Genomic DNA, 26,718 nt, shown 5'->3' on the forward strand with positions numbered 1-26,718 from the left:
TGCGGCCATTGTCCAGCCCCAGTGCGGCTAAGGCCGCTTTGGGCCGCCCCTCCGCACATCAGAATTGGAGAGGACTGAACCTGCAGCGGGTGCAGGAGGAGCTGGACGCGAGCGCAGAGGGGGCCCGAGGTCCCGAAATCCGAGTCCTCAGGAGGCGGTAATTCCGAGCGCGCGGGTCGAGGCGGCACCTCCCACGGGTTTGGCTTGTATCCGCCCGGCCGCGCCCACCATCCTGCGGGTGGGACTGGGCGTGGTCAGAGGACGGTGTCCAGGATGCCTCGAGCCTTTAATTTAGGGCCGGGGGAAACGGCAGGCCTAGGCGCGGTCCGCGCAGCTCCCTAACCGTCTCCTGGAGAAGTGGCTGAGGGGCGGAGGCGGGCCCGGCGCGGCGGGGAGGGGTCGGCGGTTGCAGCCGGGTGAGTGGGCCCTGTCCTCTCTCCCCAGCCCGTCTGGGAGCCGGCCCCCGCGAGGCAGGAATGGCCCCGAGGCCTCCGACGGCCGCGCCTCAGGTGAGCAGCGGGTTCCTCACTACCCCGGGGCGTGTTTAGAGCAGTCATTGTTCTCCGCCTGTGGACGGCCTTTCCCAGCTTGGTCCTCCCCTCAGAGCCTCCCAGCGTGCGAAACCCAAGATGTCCAGAGCTGGGGGGGGTGGGCGTCCCAAAAAGGGGGCCGCACTGTGGGGAGGAGGGGACCAGGGCGGTGAGGTTCTGCGGGAAGAGTTAAGAGTGAATGTGTCGGGAAGTGTCACTGTTGAGAGTCCTGAGTGCCAGGCCAAGTCCTTGAACTCTGTCACGGAATGGAGAGGGTAGGGTGGTAGGATAGAAAACTACATAGAGGAGGAAGTAACTGTTAGGGAAAGAGAGAGCAGCCCCAGCCTCTGACCCAGGAGCCATAAAGAGACCGTAGGAGCCGAAGAAGCTTGGTCAGGATTTGCCTTGGAAGAGGCTGGAGATGGGCTTTCTTGGGCCAGGAGGAAAACAAAAACAAAAACAAAAAAAACAACGTACAAAACAGGAAGGACCTGTCCCATAGCTTTTCGTGTTCTTTTTTGCCTTAACAAGGGTATAATAGTGTACGCCCCCAGGTGTCCAGCCTTCAACTTCATTAATATGAAGCTGATTTTTTAAGTCATTTATTCTTGTGAGAGAATAGGCATTTTCTAGAAGTATCAAAACTCAGGTTATGCATTGATTTACATAGCGTATATCTGAAACTATAACGAGGTTCAGATGGTATTTTAATCCACACTCTCTTTAGAATTAAGGAAAAATCACAGACTCTAGTTGTTAAGTGTGTGAGACTATCAAAATCAATCCAGGGGCACTGCCTGGCACAGTTGGTTGAGCATGTGACTCTTGAACTCGGTGTTGTGAGTTTGAGCCCCACATTGGGTATAGAGATTACTTAAAAGTAAAATCTCAGGGTCATGAGGTCGGGCTCCGTGCTCAGTGGGGAGACTGCTTGAGATTCTCTTCCTTTCCCTCCGCCCCTCCCCCCACTCCCGTTTGCATGCACGAATGCTCTCGCTCTCGCTCTCGCGCTCTCTCTCTCTCTCTCTCTCTAAAATAAATAAATCTTGGGGCGCCTGGGTGGCTCAGTTGTTAAGCATCTGCCTTGGGCTCAGGTCGTGATCCCAGGGTCTTGGGATCGAGCCCCGCATCGGGCTCCCTGCTCAGCGGGAAGCCTGCTTCTCCCTCTCTCACTCCCCCTGCTCTCTCCCTGTTCCCTCTCTCGCTCTCTCTCTCTCTGTCAAATAAATAAATCCTTAAAAAAATAAACCTTAAAAAAATAAAACATTTTATAGTAAATTAAACATATAATGCCTTTATATCTTTTACTTCTTTTTGTATGTTTTTGTTTTATAAGGGTGAGCCTTAAGGAGTAAAACAAATAACAATACTAGAACAAGATAGTTGTTTGGTTTGACATGAGCCAGAGCAAATCACTGGTCATCAGTGCAGTTCCATATAAAGCACTTCCTCAGCAGGCTGTGAGAATTAGGATCGCTTAACGCAGTTAACACCTCATGGGGGTGATGATCCTTTCCGTAGGGGTTGCCTTTTTTTTTTTTTTTTTAAGATTTCCTTTATTTATTTAACAGAGAGAGCACACGCAGGGGAAGTGGCAGGAGAGGGAGAAGGAGAAGCAGGCTCACCGCTGAGCAGGGCCCAATCCGAGGAGCCTGGGATCATGACCTGAGCCGAAGGCAGATGCTTAACTGACTGAGCCACCCAGGTGCCCCAGGGGTTGCCTCTTTGAGGGTGAAAGTGGATTTGTGTTCTGAGCAGTGAATGTTAGGGACGCTTTTAAACTACACTTTCAAAGCTTTGTTGCCCAAGTACTCTAGTTGAGTTACATTCTCTCAGAATGGCCTGACAGTTCCCTTGGGTTACCTAACCCAGGCTGCAGGTAATGACCCTGGAGGAAGGACAGAACAACTGAATCTTTTTTTTTAAGATTTTATTTATTTATTTGACAGAGACACAGTGAGAGAGGGAACACAAACAGGGGGAGTGGGAGAGGGAGAAGCAGGCTCCCCGCGGAGTAGGCAGCCCGATGGCAGGGCTCGATCCCTGGACCCTGGGACCATGACCCAAGCCGAAGGCAGACGCCCAACCATCCAAGCCACCCAGGCGCCCCAAAACAACTGAATCCACAGAGGGGGTTTTTGGGCAGAAATTTCCCTTTGTCAGAGTTTCTTTTTCTCTGAGCTTGGCCCTTCAGGGAATGCAAGAGATGAGTAATTGAGTCATGTGACTGCTTATCCTGGAGGTTTACTGAGTGGGGGAAGCCTCATGCAGTCTATAGCACAGGAGAAGTGGTATCACGTGTTGTTTCTGAGGTCCATAGGCTGCTGTGCCTACAGAGAGGGGAGAGGAAATTCTGCCCGCGGGAAAGAGTCAGTGGAGATGTCACTTTTGAATAGGAGCAGAGTCCAACAAGTGAAAATGAAGGGGGTGGAGATAGAGCTGATGGACTTTGTGGGTCAGGGACGTTGGGAGGCAAGAAGATGAGGGGCATGTTCGTGAAACTGTTGTCCTGTGTGACAGTGGGTGTGGGCTGCAGGCAGTGGGTAGATGAGAATAGAAGGGAGTTTGGATGTCTTTCTTTGTGGCCCTGGTAAACCATTCATTCATTCATCTATTCATTCAGCTGATAGCCATTGAACCTCTGTGATGTGCTAAGACACTTTTCTAAGCGGTTGGGATACATTAGTGAACAACATTTATAATGATCTCTGCTTCTGTGGGGCTTACATCCTAGAAGGAGGAGACAGAAAAATTTAGTAAGTAACTTTTATAATATACTAGAAGCTTACAGGACCAGAGTGGGGGAGAAGGTAGAGAAAAGTAAGGGGGATTGAGTGGGGAAGAGGGTGGATTGTGGTGAGGGTACAGTTTAAATAGCGTGGTCAGCGTAAGCCTTCCTCTTGCTGAGATGGGGACATCTGGACAGACTGGAAGGAGGCGAGGGAGTTAACGATGCACAGGTCTGGAGAAGAGTGCTCTGAGCAGCAGGATGTGTGTGTCTAGTGTGTTCAGGGAGCTGCAAGTGGTTGGTGTAGCTTGAGTCACTGTTGTTGAGCAGGAAACTAAGATGATTTCTTCTTAGTTTTAAAGATTGCTGTGAATGACAAAATGTAGGAGCAAGAGTTTGAAAGTCAGAGCTCCCATGAAGAGCTCGTGTTTGGGGGGGGGTGGGACCTTCCGCTGGAGTTTGGCTTACAAATACTTGAAGTGGCTCCAAAATGGAGGGGAACAGGAGCAGAGGGGGGATACCTTGAAAATCCTTAGGATCTATAGGATTGTTGGTAGCTGTATCTGTGTAAACGTTATGTATCATTCTCTTCATTATATGCACTACATTTTTAGTTAGGAAGAAAAGGTGAAACCACCAGAACAGTAAGAAATGGAGGAAGTTTTATAAGAAAAAAGCTGCACATGGAGACCAGGTTTACCTTGAAGGGGAGGAAGTAGAGAGGAGCCAGGACCTGGTCTTCATTGACTCCAGATCCCAAGAGCTCTGTGGTTAGGCCATCAGGATGAATAGGCTCAGCCAAAGCTGGCTCAGGTCACCCCAACTCAGGCAAGATGCTCCTGGACCGCTAGGGGCAGCCAAGCCACTTGCCGAACCAGGTCAGGATGTTTGCAGTCAGGAATGTTCAAGCTCCCTGTGTCCATAAGTCCCCTTTTTTAGCCTTCTCTTGAGCTGACTGGAGCTGGGCTTTAAGCCTCAGTCCAGACACTCTTTCCCCTGGGTAAGGTCGGGTGCCTCTCGTGCATTCCCACAGCACCTGTGTACAGCGGTCGTAGTACTGTTTTTATGTCACACGGAGTTGTGTGTTTACCCATCCATCTCTTTACTAAGCTTTCAGCTAGCTCTTTCAGGGCAAGGCCATTTGACTGCTTTCATCCCTTTCTCCAAAGTACACACTCTGGAAGTGGGTGTCACAGTAGCAAACATTCATAACCATTTAACCCCAAGCAGCAATTTTGTACTTTCTGCATTTTCTACTAATAGAGCAAAAACTAGTTTTCCAGTTACAGTGACCCTAATTTTCTGATAAAATGATTGTGAGAAACAGTATAACTGTCACTGAACACTTTTAAGAAATTTTGTCTTTAAAAAAATTTTTTTTAATTTTTAAAATATTTATTTATTTGAGAGATCGAGAGTGAGAGAGAGCACAAGCAGGGGGTGTGGCAGAGGGAGAGGGAGAAGCAGGCCTGCTGCTGAACAGGGACCCCCATCTGGGGCTCAATCCCAGGACCCTGAGATCATGACCTGAGCCAAAGGCAGATGCTTAACGACTGAGCCACCCAGGCTTCCCAAGAAATTTTGTCTTTAAGACAATGTTAGGATGTCAAAACCTGTTCTTCTAAGAACTATTTCAAAAAAATATTATTTTCCCTTTTTTCTGTGTCTTGTACTACTTTTATTTAAAATATATCTTATCAGGGGCACCTGGGTGGCTCAGTTGGTTAAGCATCTGACTCTTGATTTTGGCTCAGGTCATGATCTCAGGGTCATGAGATAGAGCCCCGTGCGTTGGGCTCTGAGTTAACAGAGTCCACTTGAGATTCTCTCTCTCTCTCTCCCTCTGCCCCTCCCCCTGCTCTCTCTTTCTCTCAAAAATAAATCAATAAAAATCTTTAAAAAAAATATTTATCTTATCAAAGCATGTGAGCATATATAAAATACAAATTTTTTAAATAGAAAAAAGTCATTTGTGATCCCTCTTTAGCACCTCTATATTTGTTGTGATGAATTTCCTTCTTTTCTCCCTATGTATGTTTTTCCCTTAAACATTTTAAATTTCATATAATTTCTATATGGATTTTTCTTTTGCTTTTTTAAAAAACTTTTTTTAAAAAAAATATTTTATTCATTTGGACAGAGCATGAGCAGGGGGAAGAGGCAGAGGGAGAAGGAGAAGCAGACTCCCCGCTGAGCTGGGAGCCCAACTCAGGGCTCAATCCCAGGACCCGGAGATCATGACCTGAGCCGAAAGCAGATGCTTAACTGACTGAACCACCCAGGTGCCCCTAAAAAACACCTTTAATGGCTGGTTTATACTGCTTTGCATGAACATACCAAAATTTATTTAACCATTTCTCATAGGACGTTAGGTTGTTTCTAAAATTTTTATGATTACAAATAATACTGGGATAAAATTCTCTTGGTTACAGTTGATTTTTTTTGAAAATAAATTATTTCATCTGCGTTCTTAGGTGAAATAGCCCTTAGAGTGAGAAAGGAAGATCTTACAGTGGTTTGGTGGCATGTTTATCCTTAAGTTGTAGAAACATTCAGATTGCTTTTCATCTTTTTCTGCCTTTTGAAAGAATTTACTTACAAAACATTTAGATCTAGGATTTTTATCAAGAGGATGATTTGGGAATAGTTTACTCTATTTCTTCCTTAATTAAGGTTTTTACTTTTTTGCATCAACATTGGTGATTTAAAATTTTTAAATTATCCATGTCATTAAGGTTTTTCACATTTCAGGGCACCTGGGTGGCTTAGTCGTTAAGCGTCTGCCTTTGGCCCAGGTCGTGATCCCAGGGTCCTGGGATCCAGCCCTGCATCGGGCTCCATCCCAGGGTCCTGGGATCCAGCCCTGCATCGGGCTCCATCCCAGGGTCCTGGGATCCAGCCCTGCATCGGGCTCCATCCCAGGGTCCTGGGATCCAGCCCTGCATCGGGCTCCATCCCAGGGTCCTGGGATCCAGCCCTGCATCGGGCTCCATCCCAGGGTCCTGGGATCCAGCCCTGCATCGGGCTCCATCCCAGGGTCCTGGGATCCAGCCCTGCATCGGGCTCCATCCCAGGGTCCTGGGATCCAGCCCTGCATCGGGCTCCATCCCAGGGTCCTGGGATCCAGCCCTGCATCGGGCTCCATCCCAGGGTCCTGGGATCCAGCCCTGCATCGGGCTCCATCCCAGGGTCCTGGGATCCAGCCCTTCATCGGGCTCCATCCCAGGGTCCTGGGATCCAGCCCTGCATCGGGCTCCCTGCTCAGCGGGAAGCCTGTTTCTCCCTCTCCCACTCCCCCAGCTTGTGTTCCTGCTCTCACTATCTCTCTCTCTGTCAAATAAATTAAATCTTTTTAAAAAAATATTTTTCACATTTCTTCGCATCTGCTGTGTATTTTACTGGTTTGTTTATTCCCTTTAAAGTCATTTGCTTTGTTGTTGTTTTTAAGATTTTATTTTTAAGTAATCTCTACACCCAATGTGGGGCTCCAACTCAGAACCCCGAGATCAAGAGTCGCACACTTCACTGACTGGGCCAGCCAAGCACCCCCAGTTGTTTCTTTTATATACTAGATATGCCAAAGGTTTTTCTGTTTTGCTGGTATTTAAGAGGAACCAGCTCTTGGTTTCGGCTCTTAACACCATCATTTTTCTGTTTGCCCCTGCTCTTTATTTTCCAGAAATTTAATTCACTTAATTTTTTTTTTTTTTTTTTTTGATCCTCAAAATGACTCCTCATTTTCCTTCAGTAAGCATGACCCAGAATGGGCGCCTGGGTGGCTCAGTCAGTTAAGCATCTGCCTTTGGCTCAAGTCACGATCCCAGGGTCCTGAGATCAAGCCCCGCATCCAGCTCCCCGCTCCTCAGGGAGCCTGCTATTCCCTCTTCCTCTGCCTGCCGCTCCCCCTGCTTGTGCTCTCTGTCTCTGTCACATAAATAAAATCTTAAAAAAAAAAAAAAATGACCCAGACTCTGTATTCATTGACTCAGCAGACATTTTTGGAATACCTTTTCTGTGCCAGGCAGTGGTCCTTAACTAGGGTCACACTTCACAAGTAGTCAGGAGAAGGTACCTGCTTCCTTTAGGACGTCAGTACGGCTTCAGTGAGGAAATTTAGCGAGAGGGTGCACATAAATGACCAAGCTCAGTGCCTGGCCTGTGGTGAATGAAGTTCACTGAATGTTAGCTGTTGCTCTTTTCTAATGAATCACCTGAGGAGTTTTTGAAAGTTGTTTGTCAGGGCCCTCCATGCATGGCAAGTTTTCTAAGTTGCTCTGATGATTCTGGACAATTCCAACATGATTGGTTTTGGAGATACTGAAATGAAAAAAAGTTTGAGGAAAATGTTGAGGGAGAAAAACATGAATAAAAAACTACAGTTCTAGAAGCGCCTGGGTGGCTCAGTTGGTAGAGCATGCAAGTCTTGATTTTAGGGTCATGAGTTCAAGCCCACGTTGGGGGTAAAGATTACTTTAAAAAAATAAAATCTTTAAAAAAAAAGCATATATACTTAAAAAAAAAAAATGAACAGCTACTATTCTGAAATGGAGATGTGGACCAAATGCTGAAGGGGGAGGCGGGGAGGTTGAGGGATCTGGAAAAGCTGGATCTAGATCTGGAAAAGCTGGATCTGGATCTAGAAAGGTGAGTAGGAATTTTTTCTGTGGAGCTGAGGGAAGAAAGTACATGGTGGTCAGAATAAGATGTACAAAGACAAGGAGCCTCGAAAGAGAATGATGTAATAAGGTCAAAGAGTCCATGTGGTGGAAGCATAGGGTGTATGGCAGGAGGCAAAATTGGAGAGAGAGATACAGGCCTGTATCACTGTAAACTTCCCTTTAGAACCGCTTTTGCTGTATCCCAAAGATTTTGGACTGTTGTGTTTTCGTTTGTCTCCATGTATTTTTTAATTTCCTCTTTGATTTCTTGGTTGACCCATTCACTGTTTAGTAGCTTGTTATTTAACCTCCACATGTTTGTGTCACTTCCAGATTTTTTTCTTGTGGTTGATTTCTAGTTCATAGCATTGTGGTTGGAAAAGATGCATGGTATGCCTTCATTCTTTTTGAATCTCTTCAGACTTGTTTTGTGGCCTAACATATGACCTGTTCTGGGGAATGTTCCATGTGCATTTGAAAAGAATGTGTATTCTGCTGTTTTAGGATGGAATGTTCTGAATGTATCTGTTAGATCCATCTGGTCTAGTGTGTCATTCAAAGCCACTGTTTCCTAGTTGATTTTCTCTTTGGTTAAGTGGAGTGTTAAAGTCCTCTGCTATTACTGTATTACTCTTGATTATTTCCTTTATGTTTTTTTAGGAGCTTCTTTTTGTATTTGGGTGCTCCCATGTTGGGTGCATGAATATTTACAATTGTTATATTTTCTTGTTGAATTGTCTCCTTTATGATTATATAATGTCTTTCTTTGTCTCTTGTTACAGTCTTTGTTTTGTTTTTCATTTTTTTTAAAGATTTTTATTTATTTAGTAGAGAGCGTACAAGCAGGGGGAGTGGCAGGCAGAGGGAGAGGGAGAAGCAGGCTTCCCTTGGAGCAGGGAGCCCGATATGGAGCTCGATCCCAGAACTCCGGGATCATGACCTGAGCCAAAGGCCGACGCTTAACCGACTGAGCCATCCAGGTGCCCATACAGTCTTTGTTTTGTTTTTGGGTTTTTTTTTAAAGATTGTGTTTATTTATTTGACAGAGAGCGAGAGATTGAACACAAGCAGGGGGAGTTAGACGGGGAGAAGCAGGCTTCCCGCTGAGCAGGGAGCCCCAGCGGGGCTCTATCCCAGGACCCTGGGATCTTGACCTGAGCCGAACGTAGATGCTTCACCAACTGAGCCACCCAGGTGCCCCTACAGTCTCTGTTTTAAAGTTTGTTTTGTCCAATATAAGTAATGCTACCCCAGCTTTCTTTTCACTCTCATTTCCTATCCTTCCACTTTCAATCTGCATGTCTTTAGGTCTGAAATGAGTCTCTCCTAGAAAGCAGAAGGATGGGTCTTGCTTTTTTCTCCATTCTGTCACCTTGTGTCTTTTGACTGGAGCATTTTATCCATTTACATTCAAAGTAATTATTGAGAGATCTGTACTTACTGCCATTTTGTTACTTGTTTTATGGTTGCTTTTGTAGTCTTTTCTGTTCCTTTCTTCTCTTGTTCTCTTCTCTCACAGTTTGCTGGCTTTAGTGATAATACTTGGATTCCTTTCTCTCTCTCTCCCTCTTTTTTTTTTTTGCATATCTGTTTCTGGTTTTTGATTTGTGGTTATCATTAGGTTTGTATATAGAATCTTACGCCTATAGCAGTCCATATTAAGTTGATAGTCTCCAGAGTTTGAATCCATTCTTTACTCCTCTCCCCCCACATTTTAGGTATATGGTGTCATACTTAATATCTTTTTTATTCTGTGACTCCCTTGACTGATTTTTTATACATATACTAATTTTTTTTGCATACTGCCAGGCTTGTGGCACTGCTTTGGATGAACTCCGGCCAAGGGTATATTGGAGGGGGCAGGTCTGCAGGAGAACTCGAGGGTTGGCGCAGACGGTGCCAGTAAGGTCCTTGCTGGTCTGCCGTGGGAGGGGGCCTGCAGCCTCCTGGGAAAACTGCTGAGACTGGGATGTAGGGTGAGTCCACAGAAGAGCACTGGGGCAGTATGTACTGTCAGCAAGCGAGGTGGAGAATGTTCACACTGCAGTGGTTCCCACAGGTGTTCATGTATTCAGGGTGGGAAGTAGAGGAGGGAAATGGTACCTGCCAGCTCTTTTGTTCTTGGAGAAGTCTCCCAAGGATCCCTGCTCCTCCAGTACATGCTCTGAGATTAGTAAATAAATCTCCTACCTCTATACCCCAGGTGTTTTTCAAACTGCTCCCTCTGTGGTGTATCTCCATGGGGCTATTTATTGTGCTGTCTCTTCAAGGGCGGGGACTCAGTTTCCTATCATCCTGTCTCGCTCTTCCAGAGCTGAATCCACTGATTTTTTTTTTAAAGTTGCATGAGGCACCTGGGTGGCTCAGTCTGTTGGGCGTCTGCCTTCTGCTCAGGTCGTGGTCTCAGGGCCCTGGGATTGGGCCCTGCGCGGGATCCTTGCTCAGCGGGGAGTCTGCTTCTCCGGCTCCAGCTGCCCCTGCCCCCTTCTTGTGCTCTGTCTCTTCCTCTACCGGCAGATGCTGTCTCTCTCAAACAAATAAAATCATAAAAAAAAAAAAAACTTTATTAAAGTTCCATGTGTGAAGCCCCACTTACTGTAGGAACTTTCAAAGTTAGGCCTCTTTGATTTTCAAAGCTGAATGTTACAGGGATTCATTTTCCCAGTGCAGGTCCCATGAGCCTGGGGTTCCTGGTGTGGGGGTCTGCTTCTCTTCTTTCTCTGTACCCAGGTTGTTCCTCCCTCCTTCGTACAGTCCCACAGATCAGTTTGGCTCCTCACCAGTCTTCACCCTTCCTACTCTCTTCATTATGGCCTCTTTTCCACATTTCACTGTGGAGAGTCTGTTCTGCCAGCCTTCAGATCATTTCCTGGGTTACTTGCACTGAGGTGGGTGCTAGCTAGGTGTATCCACAGGATGAGGTGGAGATCTAGGACAGTGTAGAGCAACACTGTCCAGAAAAATATTAACTACATATATAATTTAAAATTTTCTAGTAGCACAATGTGGAAAGAAATAGGTGAAATTTATTTTAGTAATATATATTATTTAACCCAGTATAACTGAAATATTTCTACATGAATTAATACTTTAAAATTAATGAGCTATTTTACTTATTTCTTTATTTTGGTGCTAAGTCTTTGAAATCCAGGTGTATTTTACACTTGCCACACATCCGAATTTGAATTAACCACATTGCAAGTGCTCAGTAGTGACAGGTTTCTGGTGGCTACCATATTAGAATGGATCTAGAAAGTTATTGCCTGGCTTAATGGTCATTGGCAGGGGAGGTTTTGAGCAGGATTTGAGAAATGAAGGGGAGGGACTATATGTAGGAGATGTTTTTTGAGGCTCTTGGTGATTCCAGGGCATAAAGGAAAAATGAAGAGGCAAGGATGAGGTCCAGGTTTCCAGGTAGGCCTCTATGGATGATAATGCCTTTAGTCTAAGCCTAAGTAGGGTGTGTGTGTGTGTGTGTGTGTGTGTGTGTGTGTGTGTGTGTGTGTGTAGAGGCTAATGTTAATAGTGTCTTTTCTCCACACTCAATTGTTAGATATGCCGTTAACTCAGTTTACCAAGCCTAAGTAGGGTGTGTGTGTGTGTGTGTGTGTGTGTGTGTGTGTGTGTGTGTGTAGAGGCTAATGTTAATAGTGTCTTTTCTCCACACTCAATTGTTAGATATGCCGTTAACTCAGTTTACCAAGCTATTACTGGTCTGGAACCAGAGCACATGGAGTACTTGAGTGAAAACGCCACACTATGTCTTAGCAAATATAATGTGTTCTAATTGGGCTTTGGTCTTAGAGGGAGTAGTTTGTATAAATGTAATTGTTTTTACTTACTAGCTACCATTCTCTGATTTGCAGCTTTGCAAAGTTACAAAGTTTCCTGAGTTAGAATTTGAGCAGATTTCTCCTCCAGAGTTGGCACTTTAGAGTTGGAAGGGGTATCTGTTTATATTTGCAAGCCTTGTTCTGCAGAGCTGGAAGTGTCCTTTCACCCTTCTGCTCTTAAAACTCTTTACGCGTTCAGTTCAGGGAACCCAGATACAGAGTTAGAGATGAGAAGATTGGACCAGGAGGTCTGTGATTCACCTGCACATTACTTACTGCACGTTATTAGTGTGCCGCTTTTTACGGGCCTAGGAAATTGAGTCTTCTCAACCTACTATATGCTGTTTCTAGTTCTTTGGACCTTTTATGTCAACATGATGCAGGCAAAATACTTGATACTTCATGATAACCCTGTTAATTTTTTTTAAAGATTTTATTTATTTATTTGACAGAGAGACACAGAGAGAGCAGGAACACAAGCAGGGGGAGTGGGAGAGGGAGAAGCAGGCTTCCCGCTGAGCAGGGAGCCCGGTGGGACTCGATCCCAGGACCCTGGGATCATGACCTGAGCCCAAGGCAGATGCCCAGTGACTGAGCCACCCAGGTGCCCAACCCTGTTAATTTTTAAAAGGGGTTGATAATGAGGTTCAGTTATATCTGGAAGGAGGGTGAATGCTGTCGAGTTGAGCTCTCAGAGTGGCTCATTCACACTGGGGGTCTCAGTACATTTTGCCTGTTTAATCTTACAAACTCTTGATTGTCTTTTATGTACCAAGCTGATTCTGACCTCTGGAGTTTCGAAGGTGCCTGAGTCAAGGTCTTGACCCTTTGGGAGCACAGTGAATCATAGGTAACAGTCACTATGATGTAGTTTCTTAGGAGCTTACTGGAGAGGGATCCAGGGAGGAGGGTCGTGGGAGGTGTGAGGCACTTGGCCCAGACCTGGGGTTAGGAGAGGAGCCCCAGAGGGAAGAACTTTATAGAGTCTTGGTGAGAGAATAAATGTTACCTCCACAGAGGAAGGAAGGCCAAGCATTTTTACAGAGGCAAAAGAGAGTGTTTAGTTTCAAGTTGTAACTCTTCTTCAGGCTGAATTATGGTGTCAGAGGGAAGGAGAAGCCAGAGATGAGGCTGTGGAAGTAAGATGGGGACCAGGTTATGAAGGACTCTGAAGGTCACATGAAGGAATGTAATTTTTAATCTCAAGAAAAACATTTATTGGGTGCCTGGGTGGCTCAGTCAGTTAAGTGTCTGCCTTTGGCTCAGGTCATGATCCCAGGGTCCCGGGATCAAGCCCCACATCGGGTTCCCTGCTCAGCAGGGAGTCTGCATCTCCCTCTGCCCCTCCCCCTGCTTGTATGTGGTGTGAGCTCTCTCTCTCTGTCGCTCTCAAAAAATTGAAAACCTTAAAAAAGAAAAATATTTATTAAATATTTCTGGAACACCTACTACTATGTGCCAGGTCTATTCTAGGCAATGAAAAGTCAGGCATGAAGAAAATAGATAATAGTCCGGCTTTCCTGGAGTTTACACTGTGCTCTCTGCAATACATACTGTAAACAAATGAAAATATATGTCAGGTGGTAAGAACTATGAAAAGGAGAGGAAACCAGAGTGACAGTGCAGGGTGGGGGTGCTGTTTTACGCAGGGTGACCGGGGAAGTTTGCTCTGATTAGGTGATGTTTGAACAAAGAGCCACATGCACATGTGCGGGAAGAAGCTTCCAGGTCAAGGGAACAGTCAAAGCAAAGGCTCTAGAGCAGAAACATGCCTAGTGTGTTCCAGGAATCTGAAGGAGGGCAGGGTAAGTGAAGGGGGGAGAACAGTGGGTCAGGAATGAGGTTCAAGATGAAGTCAAGGAGATAGCTGAAGTGGGGGAGGCAGACTGTGGAGGGCCATGTAGGCCACTGTAAATACTTTGGCTTTTATTTGGAGTGAATTGAGATCCTGTTGGAGATTTTTAAGCAAAGAAGTGACTTGATCCGACAGGTTTTAATATGATCACTCTGGTTGATATATGGAAGACAGACCTGGGAGCAGGGCATGAGTAGAAAAGGAGAGAGACAAGTTAGGAGGTTGTAGCCATGGTCAGGTAAGAGGTGATGGTGGCCTGGTTTGTAACATGGTCAAAGGTTTGAATTTTAGAAAACTGACTCCGATTGTGGGTAGGAAAGAGAGAGTTGGTGGGACCAAGAGTAGAACAGAAGCCAGTTGTTGTCCTGTTGAGGCAAGAAATGACATTTGTTTAACTTGGACTAGACATTTGTTTACTGGTCAGCACATTCTTTACCATGAGTGCAGTCTGTTTGGGGAAGCGGAAGAAAATCAGGAGGCCTTGTATGAAATATGGGGAAACTGGGGGTGCCTGGCTGACTCAGTGAGAAGAGCATACAACTCTTGATCTCGGGGTCATGAGTTCGAGCCCCACGTTCGGTGTAGAGATTACTTAATTAAATAAGAGGGCGGGGCGCCTGGGTGGCTCAGTCATTAGGTGTCTGGCTTTGGCTCAGGTCATGATCCCAGGGTCTTGGGATCTCCCAGGATCAAACCCCGCATCGGGCTCCCTGCTCAGCCGGAAGCCGGCTTCTCTCTCTCCCACAACCCCCCTTGTGTTCCCTCTCTCGCTGTGTTTCTGTCAAATAAATAAATAAAATCTTAAAAATAATAATAGGGGCGCCTGACTGGCTCAGTCAAGAGGAACATGTGACTTGATCTCAGGGTTGTGAGTTCAAGCCCCACGTTGGGTGTAGAGATTATTTAAATAAATAAATATTTTAAAATAATAATAATAATAAGAGGGACCAGTTAGGCAAAGGAATCAAGGTTGGCTGACAGCCAAAGGGGCTGTATAAACATACAGGACACCGTAGGCAATGGGGAGAAAGTGTTACTTCTTACAACCTGACTTAAAATGTCTGCCTTGATCCAGCCCCTTTTTCCCAGCTGGCCATGCCCATCCTGAGCCCAGCCTCCCTTTTCAAGCTTGGTAATCCCTGGCTTGGATTCCCACTTTCTTCTCCCATTCAGATGGTACTTCCTCTTCAGGCCCAGTACATAGCCTGCCTTAAGCTTCTCTTCTTTCCCCTCATTTTCCCTCCTCTGAAGGCCTGTGGCTCCTCCCTTTACTATGGATCATCTTATATTGTGCTGTAATGAATAACACATTTTAAAATAAACTGGAACCTACTCAAGGAGTGCAGTGTTTTTCATTTGCATTTTTCTTTTTGCCACGGTGCATCTGGTAAAGCCAGGCCCCTAGTAAATATCTAGTGTCATCTTACCTGGCACAGTCAGATCCCTGATCTCTGTCAGAAAAACCTCCCACGTTCCAACACGGAGCCGGTGTTGTGTGTGGATGTGGCCATGTTCCTCACTCAATAGAAGAAGGTGCCACTCCTGTCTTCTCTAAAATTCAAATCTCTGTTAGGAAACCACACAGTGTTTAGTGTGAATCACACACTTGTTGGACACCGGTGTTTCCAAGTTAAAGAAAAAACGGTATAGTCTCTGCCCTCATAATGCTTACTATCTAACTAGGAAGACAAGTATTAAATAGATTATTAGGTTTAGTTGAATAATCATAGGTGTACAAAATGGCTTAAAGCACATGATACAGGGATTGACCTTCCAATGGGGGATCAAAAGACTTCACTGAAGATCTGTTAACCAGCACCCAAAATGTGGAATGGAATTAGCAAGGGAAAGACAGGTGGGAAGGTGGGGAGAGAATGACACCCTCCAGGAAATTGAAATAACTCTAGTTGAGCTATAGCTAAAGCCCACAGGGAGAAGGACACAAAATAGGGCTGAAACTTCCATGTAACCTTCTCTCACTGCTCCAGTGAATTCAGCTCTGCTTTCAGTGTCTTTTCACACTAATCGTCTTTACCATATTTTACTGTGTACATTTTTGAGATTGAAATCCAACCAGGAGCAAAGGAAATATTTCAGTTAGGACATGGTGACAGGTGTCTCATAGCTTAAGAAGGCCTAGTAAGACAAGACAAAAATCAGTCCATGAGTATTGGAACTGATGGAGAGGCATGGGGGATGTTAGCCAGCCTAGGTTCAGTGGGGTGGTAAGGAAGAAATGATTGGGGGGGGTAAGAATCGAGAAAAGACCTTGACATAGCAATTCCAATCCTAACTAGCTATATTTACACAAAGGTGTCATTGCAGTAATGTTTGTAGCAGCAAAATACTGAAAATAATCCAATTGTCTACTAACAGGGACTGGTCCATTTATTCATTCACCAAGCATTTTTTTTAAAGATTTTACTTAGAGAGAGAGAGAGAGCGTTAGAACATGAGTGGGTTGGAGGGGCAGAGGGAGAGGGAGAAGCAGGTTCCCCGCTGAGCAGGGAACCTGACGTGGGGCTCAATCCCAGGACCCCAGGATCGTGATATGAGCCAAAGGCAGATGCTTAACCGACTGAGCCACCCAGGCTCAGCCTAGGCCCCTCACCAAGCATTTTTTAAGCATCCACTCTGTGCTGGGCATATAACTGATCAAGATAGATAATGTCCCTGTTCTCGTGGAGCTCATGGTGGCAGAGGTGGAGGGGTAGGGGACAGAGAAGTGAACAAGCTAATCTCAGATTATTTTTAGAAGTACAGGTGTCCTTTTTACCTGAATCTGTTTGGTTCCTGAGTTCAAGTGGCAGGGATTTGGGCACTGAGTGATAACCTGTGCTTGGAGGAATATTAACATGGTTATGTGATGGAGAGTAAATCGGAGGGGAGGTGCTAAGACAACTTTCCTGAGGGGGTGTGCTCGAGATGAGACCGGAATAACTAGAAACTAGTTTCCAACCATGTGGGGATCCTAAGGGAAGAGGGAGTAACAAGTATAAAGGCCCCAGGGTAGGAACAAGCTAGATGTATTCAGGGATCATCAAGGGCAGCCTGGCTAGAATCCAGTAAGTGGTGGGGATATCTGAATCTTATCCTTAGTGCAATGGATATTGTAAACCAGCAATGCCGTTGGTTTTAGGCAATGAATATGTTATGATACAGCTGTTTATGGCGTACTATGAAGCAATTCAAAGGATAAGGTAAAATTATTTGTACCCCTATGGGAAGATCTCCAAGACATAGTTAAATGCAAAAAGCAAGTTGTAGAGCAGTATGGTAATTCACAAAACAAGACTCTGTGTATGCGTGAATGAAGCATGGAGTAGGGACTCTTGCATGTATGTACCAAACTGTTAACAGTATTTATTTCTAGGGAGCACAGTGAGATTGGTGAGGGGCTGAAGGAGGGCTGTTGCTTTTACTCCCCAGTATATTTGGATTTTGTAACAAAGGAAATGCATGGTCAGTGAGGAGTTGGTGATTGTGTGACAAGGCGTGGCTTTCCAGGAAAACACAATAGCTAAGTAGGGATACGGGATTGCAGAACATATTGCCCCTTGTGACTTTCCTGCCTGCCATACTGGATTCTTTACAAAATTATGTAAGTAACTACTGTATTTAACCCAACATTCCCCTCAGGATATCAAATGTGTGATCACCATTTCTGATGAGCCTACAGTATGTTCCCAGTATTGCCATGGGAACATTTGTGGTGTTGATCCCTAGTTGAACAGGAATGTGATCCTACAGGAATCAGTGACATTCAAAGATGTGGCTGTGGACTTCACTCAGGAAGAATGGCACCACGTGGACGCAGCTCAGAGGCGCTTGTACAGGGATGTGATGCTGGAGAACTATAGCCACCTGGTTTCTCTTGGTAAGGACCAAGTCAGTATCTTGCCTACTGGCAGGTTTTTCCTTTCTCAGGTGCTAAGGTTGTGGGGCTTGTAGATCAGGTGGCCGTGAGCAGGGTATGCACGGTTAGAGCTTATTCTTCTCTTCGCGACTCAGCTTTACAGTTTTCTGAGCCTGCTTTTTAAGTAAAGTTCTTTCTTTTGCAGAACTGGAAATAGGTCATTTGATTGCATGACTCCTCAAGTTGCACTTTTTTTTTTCCTTCAGAGTTCCTGAAGATCCAGGACTAGTACTGACTTGTAGGAAGGGTCTTTGTGCACTTGCCCAAACAACCAAATCTTGTGTATTTACCCATGAGCAGGATATCAAGTTTCCAAGCCAGAGGTGATCTTCAAATTGGAACAAGGAGAAGAGCCGTGGATATCAGAGGGAGAAATCCAAAGACCTTTCTGTCCAGGTAAATGAGGAGGAGTCAGGCATGCAGGAATCAATGCAGACAGTGGCACAGCTGAGGGAGGGGGGGAGCACCTTCATATTGGTGCCTGGGGAGCTCCTAGACCTGCAGAGGAAACTAAACCATCTCCTGGGTGATACCTCTGTCTCCCTTCTGCAGTAGGATGTTCCTGCTGCTGACAGGTCTTAGAGGAAAATGTACCCCTTTGTCCTACACAGAATACCATTTCTCCCTGTACTGTGATCATATCGCTGGATTTTCTCCTCTGGTGTCCTCAGTCTCCCATCATGATTAGCAATCCCTTTTCTTACTCATTCAGACATTAATTGAACTCCCATGTCTTCTTGTTTTGTCTTGCTGCTTTTATGGTCGGTGGCCCCAGACTTGTAGAAGTACTCACGGCTTTGATTCTCCATCTTTTCATAACTTGATTTCAGACTTCTTTCCCTCACCACATTCCTACAACACCTGTCTGGGGAGGAGTACCATCTTCCTTCCATCCTATTTTCATGCCAGTTTGTTTCATTGCCTCTCCATGGCTCCTGGAGTATCCTTCTCTCCTGGTCTTCTGGCTTACTAAGTACTTCTTGGCTTTAGGTCTTTGACTTTGCTTGGTTTCCCCCCTAAGTGAATCTGCCTAAGGAGTCTGCTCTTCAGCTTCCTCCCCTTTCTTTCTGTATTACCACCTTCCAAGGGTGGTAGTTACAGCTCTTTATGCTGTGCTTTGGACTCAGAAATCATCCTTACTTGTACCCTGGTCACTTTCTTCCCATCTCACAGGACCCCTCCTTGTGGAAGTCCCATGCAGTTAAATACCTAAAATCTAAATTAATCATCTTTCATCCCCAGCCAGCACATTTTGCTACCTTGCCCATTACCCGTTTCTCCCCTTGCGCATTAGAAACCACTGGATCAGGGGCACCTGGGTGGCTCAGTCGTTGGGCATCTGCCTTCGGCTCAGGTCATGATCCCGGGGTCCTGGGATCAAGCCCCACGTCAGGCTCCCTGCTCTGTGGGAAGCCTGCTTCTCCCTCTCCTACTCCCCTTGTGTTCCCTCTCTTGCTGTCTCTCTCTCTGTCAAATAAATAAATAAAATCTTTAAAAAAAAAAAAGAAAGAAAGAAACCAGTGGATCTCTAATCCCTCAGTCCAAACACCCCAGTCAGTTTAGACCTTTTCATGCAATTCAGGTTATTTTCCTCCCAAATTAGGCCCCGTGAGGAGATTACTATAATTCCCAGTTGAAATTGCTCAGTCTTTTATAACCAATATTGGATTTTTAAGATCATAGCTTTTTTGAGATATAATTTACATACCATAAATTCGCCTTTTTTAAAGTGTACAGCTTAGGGGTTTTTCAGAGATTTACTGAGTTGTGCAGCCATCACCAGTATCTAACTACAGAACATTTTAACACCCAGAAAGAAACCCCATACTCATTAGCAGTTACTCTCCATTACCTGCTACCCCTGCACCCATTAATCTTTTTATCTCAGTGGATTACCATTTCTGGATATTTTATGTAAGTGGAGTCATATAATATGTAGCCTTTTGTGACTGGCTTCTTTCACTTAGCATATTTTCAGGGTTCATTCATATTGTAGCATGTATTAGTACCTCCTTGCTTTTTATTGCTGAGTAATATGCCATTGTATGGACATACCACATTTTGTTTATCTGCTCATCACTTGGTGGACCATATTGGATTTTAGTGCTTTATCTTCATAAACCACCTACCTCTGACAAAACCTTGCTGTTACTCCCTGTACCTCATTATAGGAAACAGATCCCCCTTGATTTAAAGGTCCCCTATTGTATCTTCCAGTATTCTCTTTCTGTTCCCACTAAAACAAGTTCCACTTGGGTTGAACTTCTTCTTAATGTTTTCTGTAAGTACTGTACAGTTTCCCTAATTAGATAATACTTTCTACCTATCCAGAGCTGTCTATTCCTTAAGTTTAGGGTGTCTATTCAATCCATGAACATAATATGTATTTATATATTTATTTCTACCTTCCCTGATCACAAGTACCATTTATATCATCTTTTACTGTACAAGCTCAGATTTAAAATATACCATCTGATGGTTTTCCTTTTTTATCAAAAGATTGGCTCTTATTTCTAAGACTTCAAGCTCTTGGAGAAAGAGCCTATTATATATCTATGTATTCTATCTGTGTTATAGAGCACATAGAAAGTCAGGAATTACTTGATTGTTTTTTAATGTGATTGGGTAGAGAATTTTCTCATTCATTCATATCAACAAACATTTCTTGAATATCCCTCTGAGAAATATTCTAGAAGAAATACAAAGCATTTTCTGTCATTGGGAAATTAGAATTGAGTCTTGTTCCAGGGTAAGGAATTTTGAGGCTTAGGGCCCCTTGGTTGTTGGTTTTTTTCCCTCCTGACATTTTATTATGAATATTTTCAAATGTATGGAAAGTTGAAAAAATTATATAGTGAACACCATATTCCTACCACCAAGATTCTATAGTTGTTAAAATTTTATTATATGCTTTATCACATATTCTTCATCTATCCCATCATCTTTTTTTTTTTTTTAATCTATACTTTTTGGTGCATTTCCAACTAAGTTGCCAACACATACATTTCACCCCTACACACTTCAGCATACATATCGTTAATCAAAGTTCAGTATTTATGGTTTTTTCAAGAAAAATGTACATACAGTAAGCTATACAACTCTTCTAAGTACCATCCAGTTGCTTTTGACAAGTGCATTCACCCATCTAATCCAAATTCATTTCAATATGGAACATTTCCATCACCCCAGAGCCCCCCTTCCCTTTAGTTTTTAAAAATTACCATTTTTAGAACCTAGAGACTAATTGTCTGCTGTATTCTGAAATGAAACAGGGATTTAGAGATCAATTTATTAGGCTGAGTAAAATCCTTTTTTTTTTTTTTTTAAGATTTTATTTATTTGAGAGAGAGAGAATAAGAGAGAGCACAAGAGGGGGGAGGGTCAGAGGGAGAAGCAGACTCCCTGCTAAGCAGGGAGCCCGATGCGGGACTCGATCCTGGGACTCCAGGATCATGACCTGAGCTGAAGGCAGTCGCTTAACCAACTGAGCCACCCAGGTGCCCTGAGTAAAATCCTTTTTGATCGAGGTGATTAGAGTAGAACCAGAACTCAGACAGGCTAAAACCAGAGCCCTAATTATAAAGGCGATAATGATTTGCTTCCTGAAATATTACTTTATCTCAGTTTGTAAAGTATAGCCATTGGTCTCCAAGTATGTCAAAGAATGATTTCAGTCACGTCAGTGGCTGCGGATTTTCTCTATAGGGTTTGAAGATTTGGAGCCTCAGAGGTGACTTTAAAGAAATTGTGAAATGGCTGAATTAGGAAGACAGATTTTGGGATGATTTATAAAATGGACAGGAAGCATGGAGAGCAGTTATTAGGCTCTTACAAGACAGACCATGATTGTATTCCATTTGTGTCTGTGCCTTACATTCTCATGCTCACTTATTCCCTTATATCCTAACCAGCCCTCCTGGAGGGGCTTCCTCATTCTAGACTTGCCATACACTCTGGCTCTGCAGTCTGCACTGTCACTTCTCTTTACTTTTCCTTTCCTTCATTTGGGTCTTCTCTCCAAACTACAGGACTAATTTCAAAACAGAATCACATATAGTTTATATTTCTTTCATTTCCCCATTCCTACTGTAGCAGTTTGTTTCAAGAGGAGGGAACAGGGGACTTTTGCCCTTTGGATTTTTTTCAGACTGGAAGACCAGGCCTGAAGCCAAATCATCACATCTGCAACAGAGCATATCTGCAGGATCCCGTAGCACAGATGGCCTTTCGCATGCCACATTTGAAAGCACTTGGGATGTTAGTAGCCAGTTAGAGAGACACCAGGAAACCTGGAAAAGATACCTGGGCCCAGATGCATCCAACCAGAAGAAAATAATCACACCAGAGGAAAATTTTCAGCAAAATAAATTTGGTGAAAATTCTAGATTGAACACAGTCCTGGTTACACAACTGAACATTCCTTCAAGGCCTACTGAATGTGATACACTTGGAAGCAATTTGGGACATAATTCAGATATAATTAATCAGAATAATATCCTTGCAAAAAAGAAACCTTATAAATGTGACAAATGTAGAAAAGCCTTTATTCATAGATCATCACTCACTAAACACGAGAAAACTCATAAAGGAGAAGGAGCTTTCCCCAATGGTACAGATCAGGGAATTTATCCTGGAAAGAAACACCATGAATGTACTGACTGTGGAAAAACCTTCCTCTGGAAGACACAACTTACTGAGCATCAGAGAATTCACACTGGGGAGAAGCCCTTTGAATGTAATGTGTGTGGGAAGGCCTTCAGGCATAGCTCTTCCCTTGGTCAGCATGAGAATGCTCACACGGGAGAGAAACCTTACCAGTGCAGTCTCTGTGGGAAAGCCTTCCAGCGCAGCTCCTCCCTTGTTCAGCACCAGAGAATTCACACTGGAGAGAAACCCTATCGATGCAATTTATGTGGGAGATCTTTTAGGCATGGCACATCCCTCACTCAGCATGAGGTCACACATAGTGGAGAGAAACCCTTCCAGTGTAAGGAATGTGGGAAAGCCTTCAGTCGATGTTCTTCCCTTGTCCAGCATGAAAGGACTCATACAGGAGAGAAACCTTTTGAATGTAGCATATGTGGGAGGGCTTTTGGTCAGAGTCCATCCCTTTATAAACATATGAGGATTCATAAGAGAGGCAAACCTTACCAAAGCAATAACTACAGCATAGATTTCAAGCACAGCCCATCTCTTACTCAAGATGAAAGCACTGTCACTGAAGTGAAATCCTATCATTGTCATGACTGTGGGGAAGACTTCAGTCACATTACTGACTTTACTGATCATCAGAGGATCCATACTGGACAGAACCCCTATGAATGTGAGCAGAACTTTAGTCAACAACCTATTTCTCATCCTGGAGAGAAACCCTATCAGTGTAATGTATGTGGAAAAGCTTTCAAAAGGAGTACAAGCTTCATAGAACATCACAGAATTCATACTGGAGAAAAACCCTATGAATGTAATGAATGTGGAGAAGCCTTCAGTCGACGCTCATCACTTACTCAGCATGAGAGAACCCACACTGGAGAGAAACCCTATGAATGTATTGACTGTGGGAAAGCCTTCAGTCAAAGTTCATCCCTCATTCAGCATGAGAGAACTCATACTGGAGAAAAACCCTATGAATGTAATGAATGTGGGCGAGCCTTTCGAAAGAAAACAAATCTGCATGATCATCAGAGAATTCATACTGGAGAAAAACCCTATGCTTGTAAGGAATGTGGGAAAAACTTCAGTAGAAGTTCAGCACTAACTAAACACCAGAGAATTCATGCACGAAATAAACTGTAGAAGCCCTGAAATTAAGGAATGTGCAGAAAACTTTAGCTAAACTATTGTTCTTATTCAGTATCACAGGATTCTTACTAGAGAGGAAGCTTGAGAATGTAATGGGGTGTGTGTGTGTGTGTGTGTGTGTGTGTGTGTGTGGTGTGAAGAAAGTTCTATGCTAGTAGACAATGTTTTTTTTAATAAATAGGCACATTCTCAAATCTGATTACAGACTTTTATAAAAACAACTATAAACATCATATATAACCAATTGGAAATGATATGCTTATGTATTGGACTTTATAAAGCTTTTGAATATCTGTACGCAGGAGATCATCAACTTTGAACAGTTTGAGTTGTAACTCTGTGTTTACAGCCTTTTTTAATAAAACTCCTGCGGTAGTGACCAAAACTTATTTTAAAATTGCTTGACGACTGCATTCAACTGCAGCTCTTACATTAAATTCACCATGGAAACCAATTCCACCTCCCAGAATCAACCATTCAAAGAATGAGATCAGCTGGCCCAACCACTTCATTGTACAGATGAAGAAACCAAAAGCCAAAGATGTGAAGTGGTTTGCACAGTGTGATACAGCTTATGATGGCAAAGCTGGGTGGAGAAAGCAGGTCTCCTGGATCTTTGGCCCTGTGGTCTAGCACTGAAAAGGTATTTTGGAATTCAGAGGGCTTTAAAGTAAATTTTAAAATAAATCAGATGCACAAACTAATGAGCACTTGAGTTGGATACTCTGGGAATTCATAAAAGCATAAGAGGCAGCAAAATACAGAGGCAGATTTGTCACAGACTTATTCAGAAAAACTTGTTGGAAGCTTACATACCAAAATGTTAACAAAAACTGTGAATAGTTCAACTGCTGGTGACTTTTTTCCTTTTCCCAGGTGTAATATTTATACATTCAACTAACATATGTCAGTTTCATAGAACTGCTCAGTTCTCTTACTGTGCTTTTTATGACACTCCCATGAGAAAGCACTGCCCCAGGCTTCCTATATTGGATCAATGGGAAAACAGCACAAAACTAAAGAGGAAACATTTTCCCCAAGTTAATTTTACTGTGGAGAAGTATAAATGTAATTACCCATTGTCATAAAATCTATCTTTAAATCAGTTTAGAGAACCCATGTAATGACCCATTTTGTGTGCCAAGGAAATACTTCATCATAAAAAATTTAACTTTTTTGGTTATATGCTGCTCGTCCATCAGTAAAGCATGAGATAAGCATCAGTAGCCCACTCCAGTCCCTAATGTTCTCTCATGCCTACCATAGGCTATCCTAAAAGAATCCCAAAGGTGCCAACAGTGGAGATAAATTTGGAAGCAATAGGGACCTTTACTCCTTTCACACAAGAGCCTCTCCTCTCTGAAGATAAGTAAATTTTCCCACCCTGATGAATCATGGAGAGGAATGATATGGGTGATGTTGATGGTAAACCTTTCCTACTGTCTTCTTTACATGCCAAGTAGCAGGATCCATTATCCTTCTCTCATCCTAGACAACAGGAAGTAACTCTCAAATATTCTTCATAATTCTTTTTTTTTTTTAAAGAATTTATTTGAGAGAGAGAATGAGAGAGAGCACGAGAGGGAAGAGGGTCAGAGGGAGAAGTAGACTCCCTGCTGAGCTGGGAGCCCGATGTGGGACTCGATCCCAGGACTCCAGGATCATGACCTGAGCTGAAGGCAGTCACTTAACCAACTGAGCCACCCAGGCGCCCTTCTTCATAATTCTTTGCAGGAAAAATGTACATGGGGGCTAAAATGTGTGATGTCTAGCACAATGAGTCCATTACAAATAGAACAAGATGGGAATCTGCCCTTCCAAGACTTTTTTTTTTTTTAAAGATTTATCTATTTGAGAGAGCGAGAAAGAGAGAGAGAGTACACGAGAGGGGGGAGGGTCAGAGGGAGAAGCAGGCTCCTCGCCGAGCAGGGAGCCCAATGCAGGACTCGATCCCGGGACTCCGGGATCATGACCCGAGCCGAAGGCAGTCGCTTAACCAACTGAGCCACCCAGGCATCCCTGCCCTTCCAAGACTTTAACTGTTCAAAAATATCTTGTTTGTGATGTTCCATGCTTAACACACACACGGTGCCAAGACCATGTGTTGTCTGATACATAGTTTGACAATGGGTAATTCTATACAGACCCCCCCCCTTCCACTGAGTGGCTACCATGCTTATCAGGAACTTGTTTGCTGCTGATTATTTGGGGATCCCCATAGTGGACTATTTGCAAGAATGACATAAATTGGAACCGGTTGAGTGCTATTCTACTTCAAAAGAAGTTTGTAAAGACTTAGTTCCAGAAGACTCAAAGAAAACCACTGGTTTGTGTGTGGAACTTGGCCTAGATCCAACCAATCTCTGAATCTCAGCACATCTGCTTTGACAAAGAAGGAGCCCAGAATGTCCGTGGTATCTGTGGTTGATTGAGCAGAGGATTCTCTAGTTCCAGCAACCAGGCACCATGCACTTAGGAACACCCAGCTTCCTAGGTCACATGAAATACATCCTTGTAACATCATTGTATTATTTCAATAAATAGCCTTCTTAGTTGAATGGGAGTCAGTTTGTCTTTTTCAGTTTTCAGAACTTGGCTAAGATTAAAGTATGGTGCATCCAGGAGGAGGGATTAACTGCTAAACTCATCACGGTCAGGTGAGTTAATAATAGCTACTGTTTATTCAATGCTTACCAATAGAAAGAAATCGTGTGAAATATTTCATAGCCATCATTTCATTTAATCCTTATACCTCCTTGTTCTAGGTCTTATGTTAGCTCTTGTCTTTGCCCAGCTTTTTTCTCCCTCTTTTTCTTGTAACATCTCTGCTGTACTGACCATAGGAACATAAGTCAATATCCCTGGGGCTTAGTGATAGTTCTAGGGGCAAGCATGTGACCTAGTTGAGCCAGAGTTCTTTGCTAGAAAATGTTCAAAATAGATTTGGCAGGGACCCTTTAATTTTGTGTTGCTAGGCTGGAAAGGTGAAGACCTAGAACTGCCTAGAGCCCAGTTCCTTACCAGAGAGGGGGTGGAACTGACACGGTGGTGTTCTCATTGCTAATCCTGAGGTCCTTTGGACCTGGCTCAATTCTGAAACCCTTCCTGGGATTCAGTGGGCTCCCCACTGTGGTCCAATTTACCCCTTTTTGATTAAGCTAATTTGTCAGATTTCGGTTGTTTGCATTAAAGAAACAATACAAGTATCCTTGTTTTCTAATGGGGGTGGGGTAGCCAGAGAGGTAAAGTCATTCCCTTGAGGTAGTATTTCCCATGGCAGATTCAGGCTTTGAACCCAGGACTGTCTGGCTACAAAGGCATAGCTTTTTACCTTTAACTAACTGTGTTGTCTCCAGAGCCGTGCTTATGTTCAAGGAGCTGCATATAATGCAGTAT

At 43.9% G+C, this 26,718-nt stretch overlaps 1 protein-coding gene across 2 annotated transcripts; it reads left to right on the forward strand.

The window, feature by feature from the left end:
- Positions 1–25,880, forward strand: ZFP90 (ZFP90 zinc finger protein). Of its 2 annotated transcripts, none has more exons than XM_088027447.1 (5): positions 1–157; positions 445–509; positions 17,331–17,481; positions 17,821–17,916; positions 21,668–25,880. In XM_088027447.1, the coding sequence occupies exons 2-5, from the start codon at positions 477–479 to the stop codon at positions 23,314–23,316; spliced, it is 1,929 nt and encodes a 642-aa protein (XP_087883573.1). In that variant the 5' UTR covers positions 1–157; positions 445–476; the 3' UTR covers positions 23,317–25,880. The 2 variants fall into 2 exon arrangements, with proteins under 2 accessions (XP_087883573.1, XP_027950797.1); XM_028094996.2 differs by having other exon boundaries at positions 17,355–17,481.
- The last annotated feature ends 838 nt before the right edge of the window (positions 25,881–26,718 follow it).

This window comes from Eumetopias jubatus, unplaced genomic scaffold (assembly GCF_037043125.1).
Source record: "Eumetopias jubatus isolate StellerSeaLion01/CBP00866 unplaced genomic scaffold, mEumJub1_p1.0 scaffold_10, whole genome shotgun sequence".
In the NCBI taxonomy this organism is placed as follows: Eukaryota; Metazoa; Chordata; class Mammalia; order Carnivora; family Otariidae; genus Eumetopias; species Eumetopias jubatus.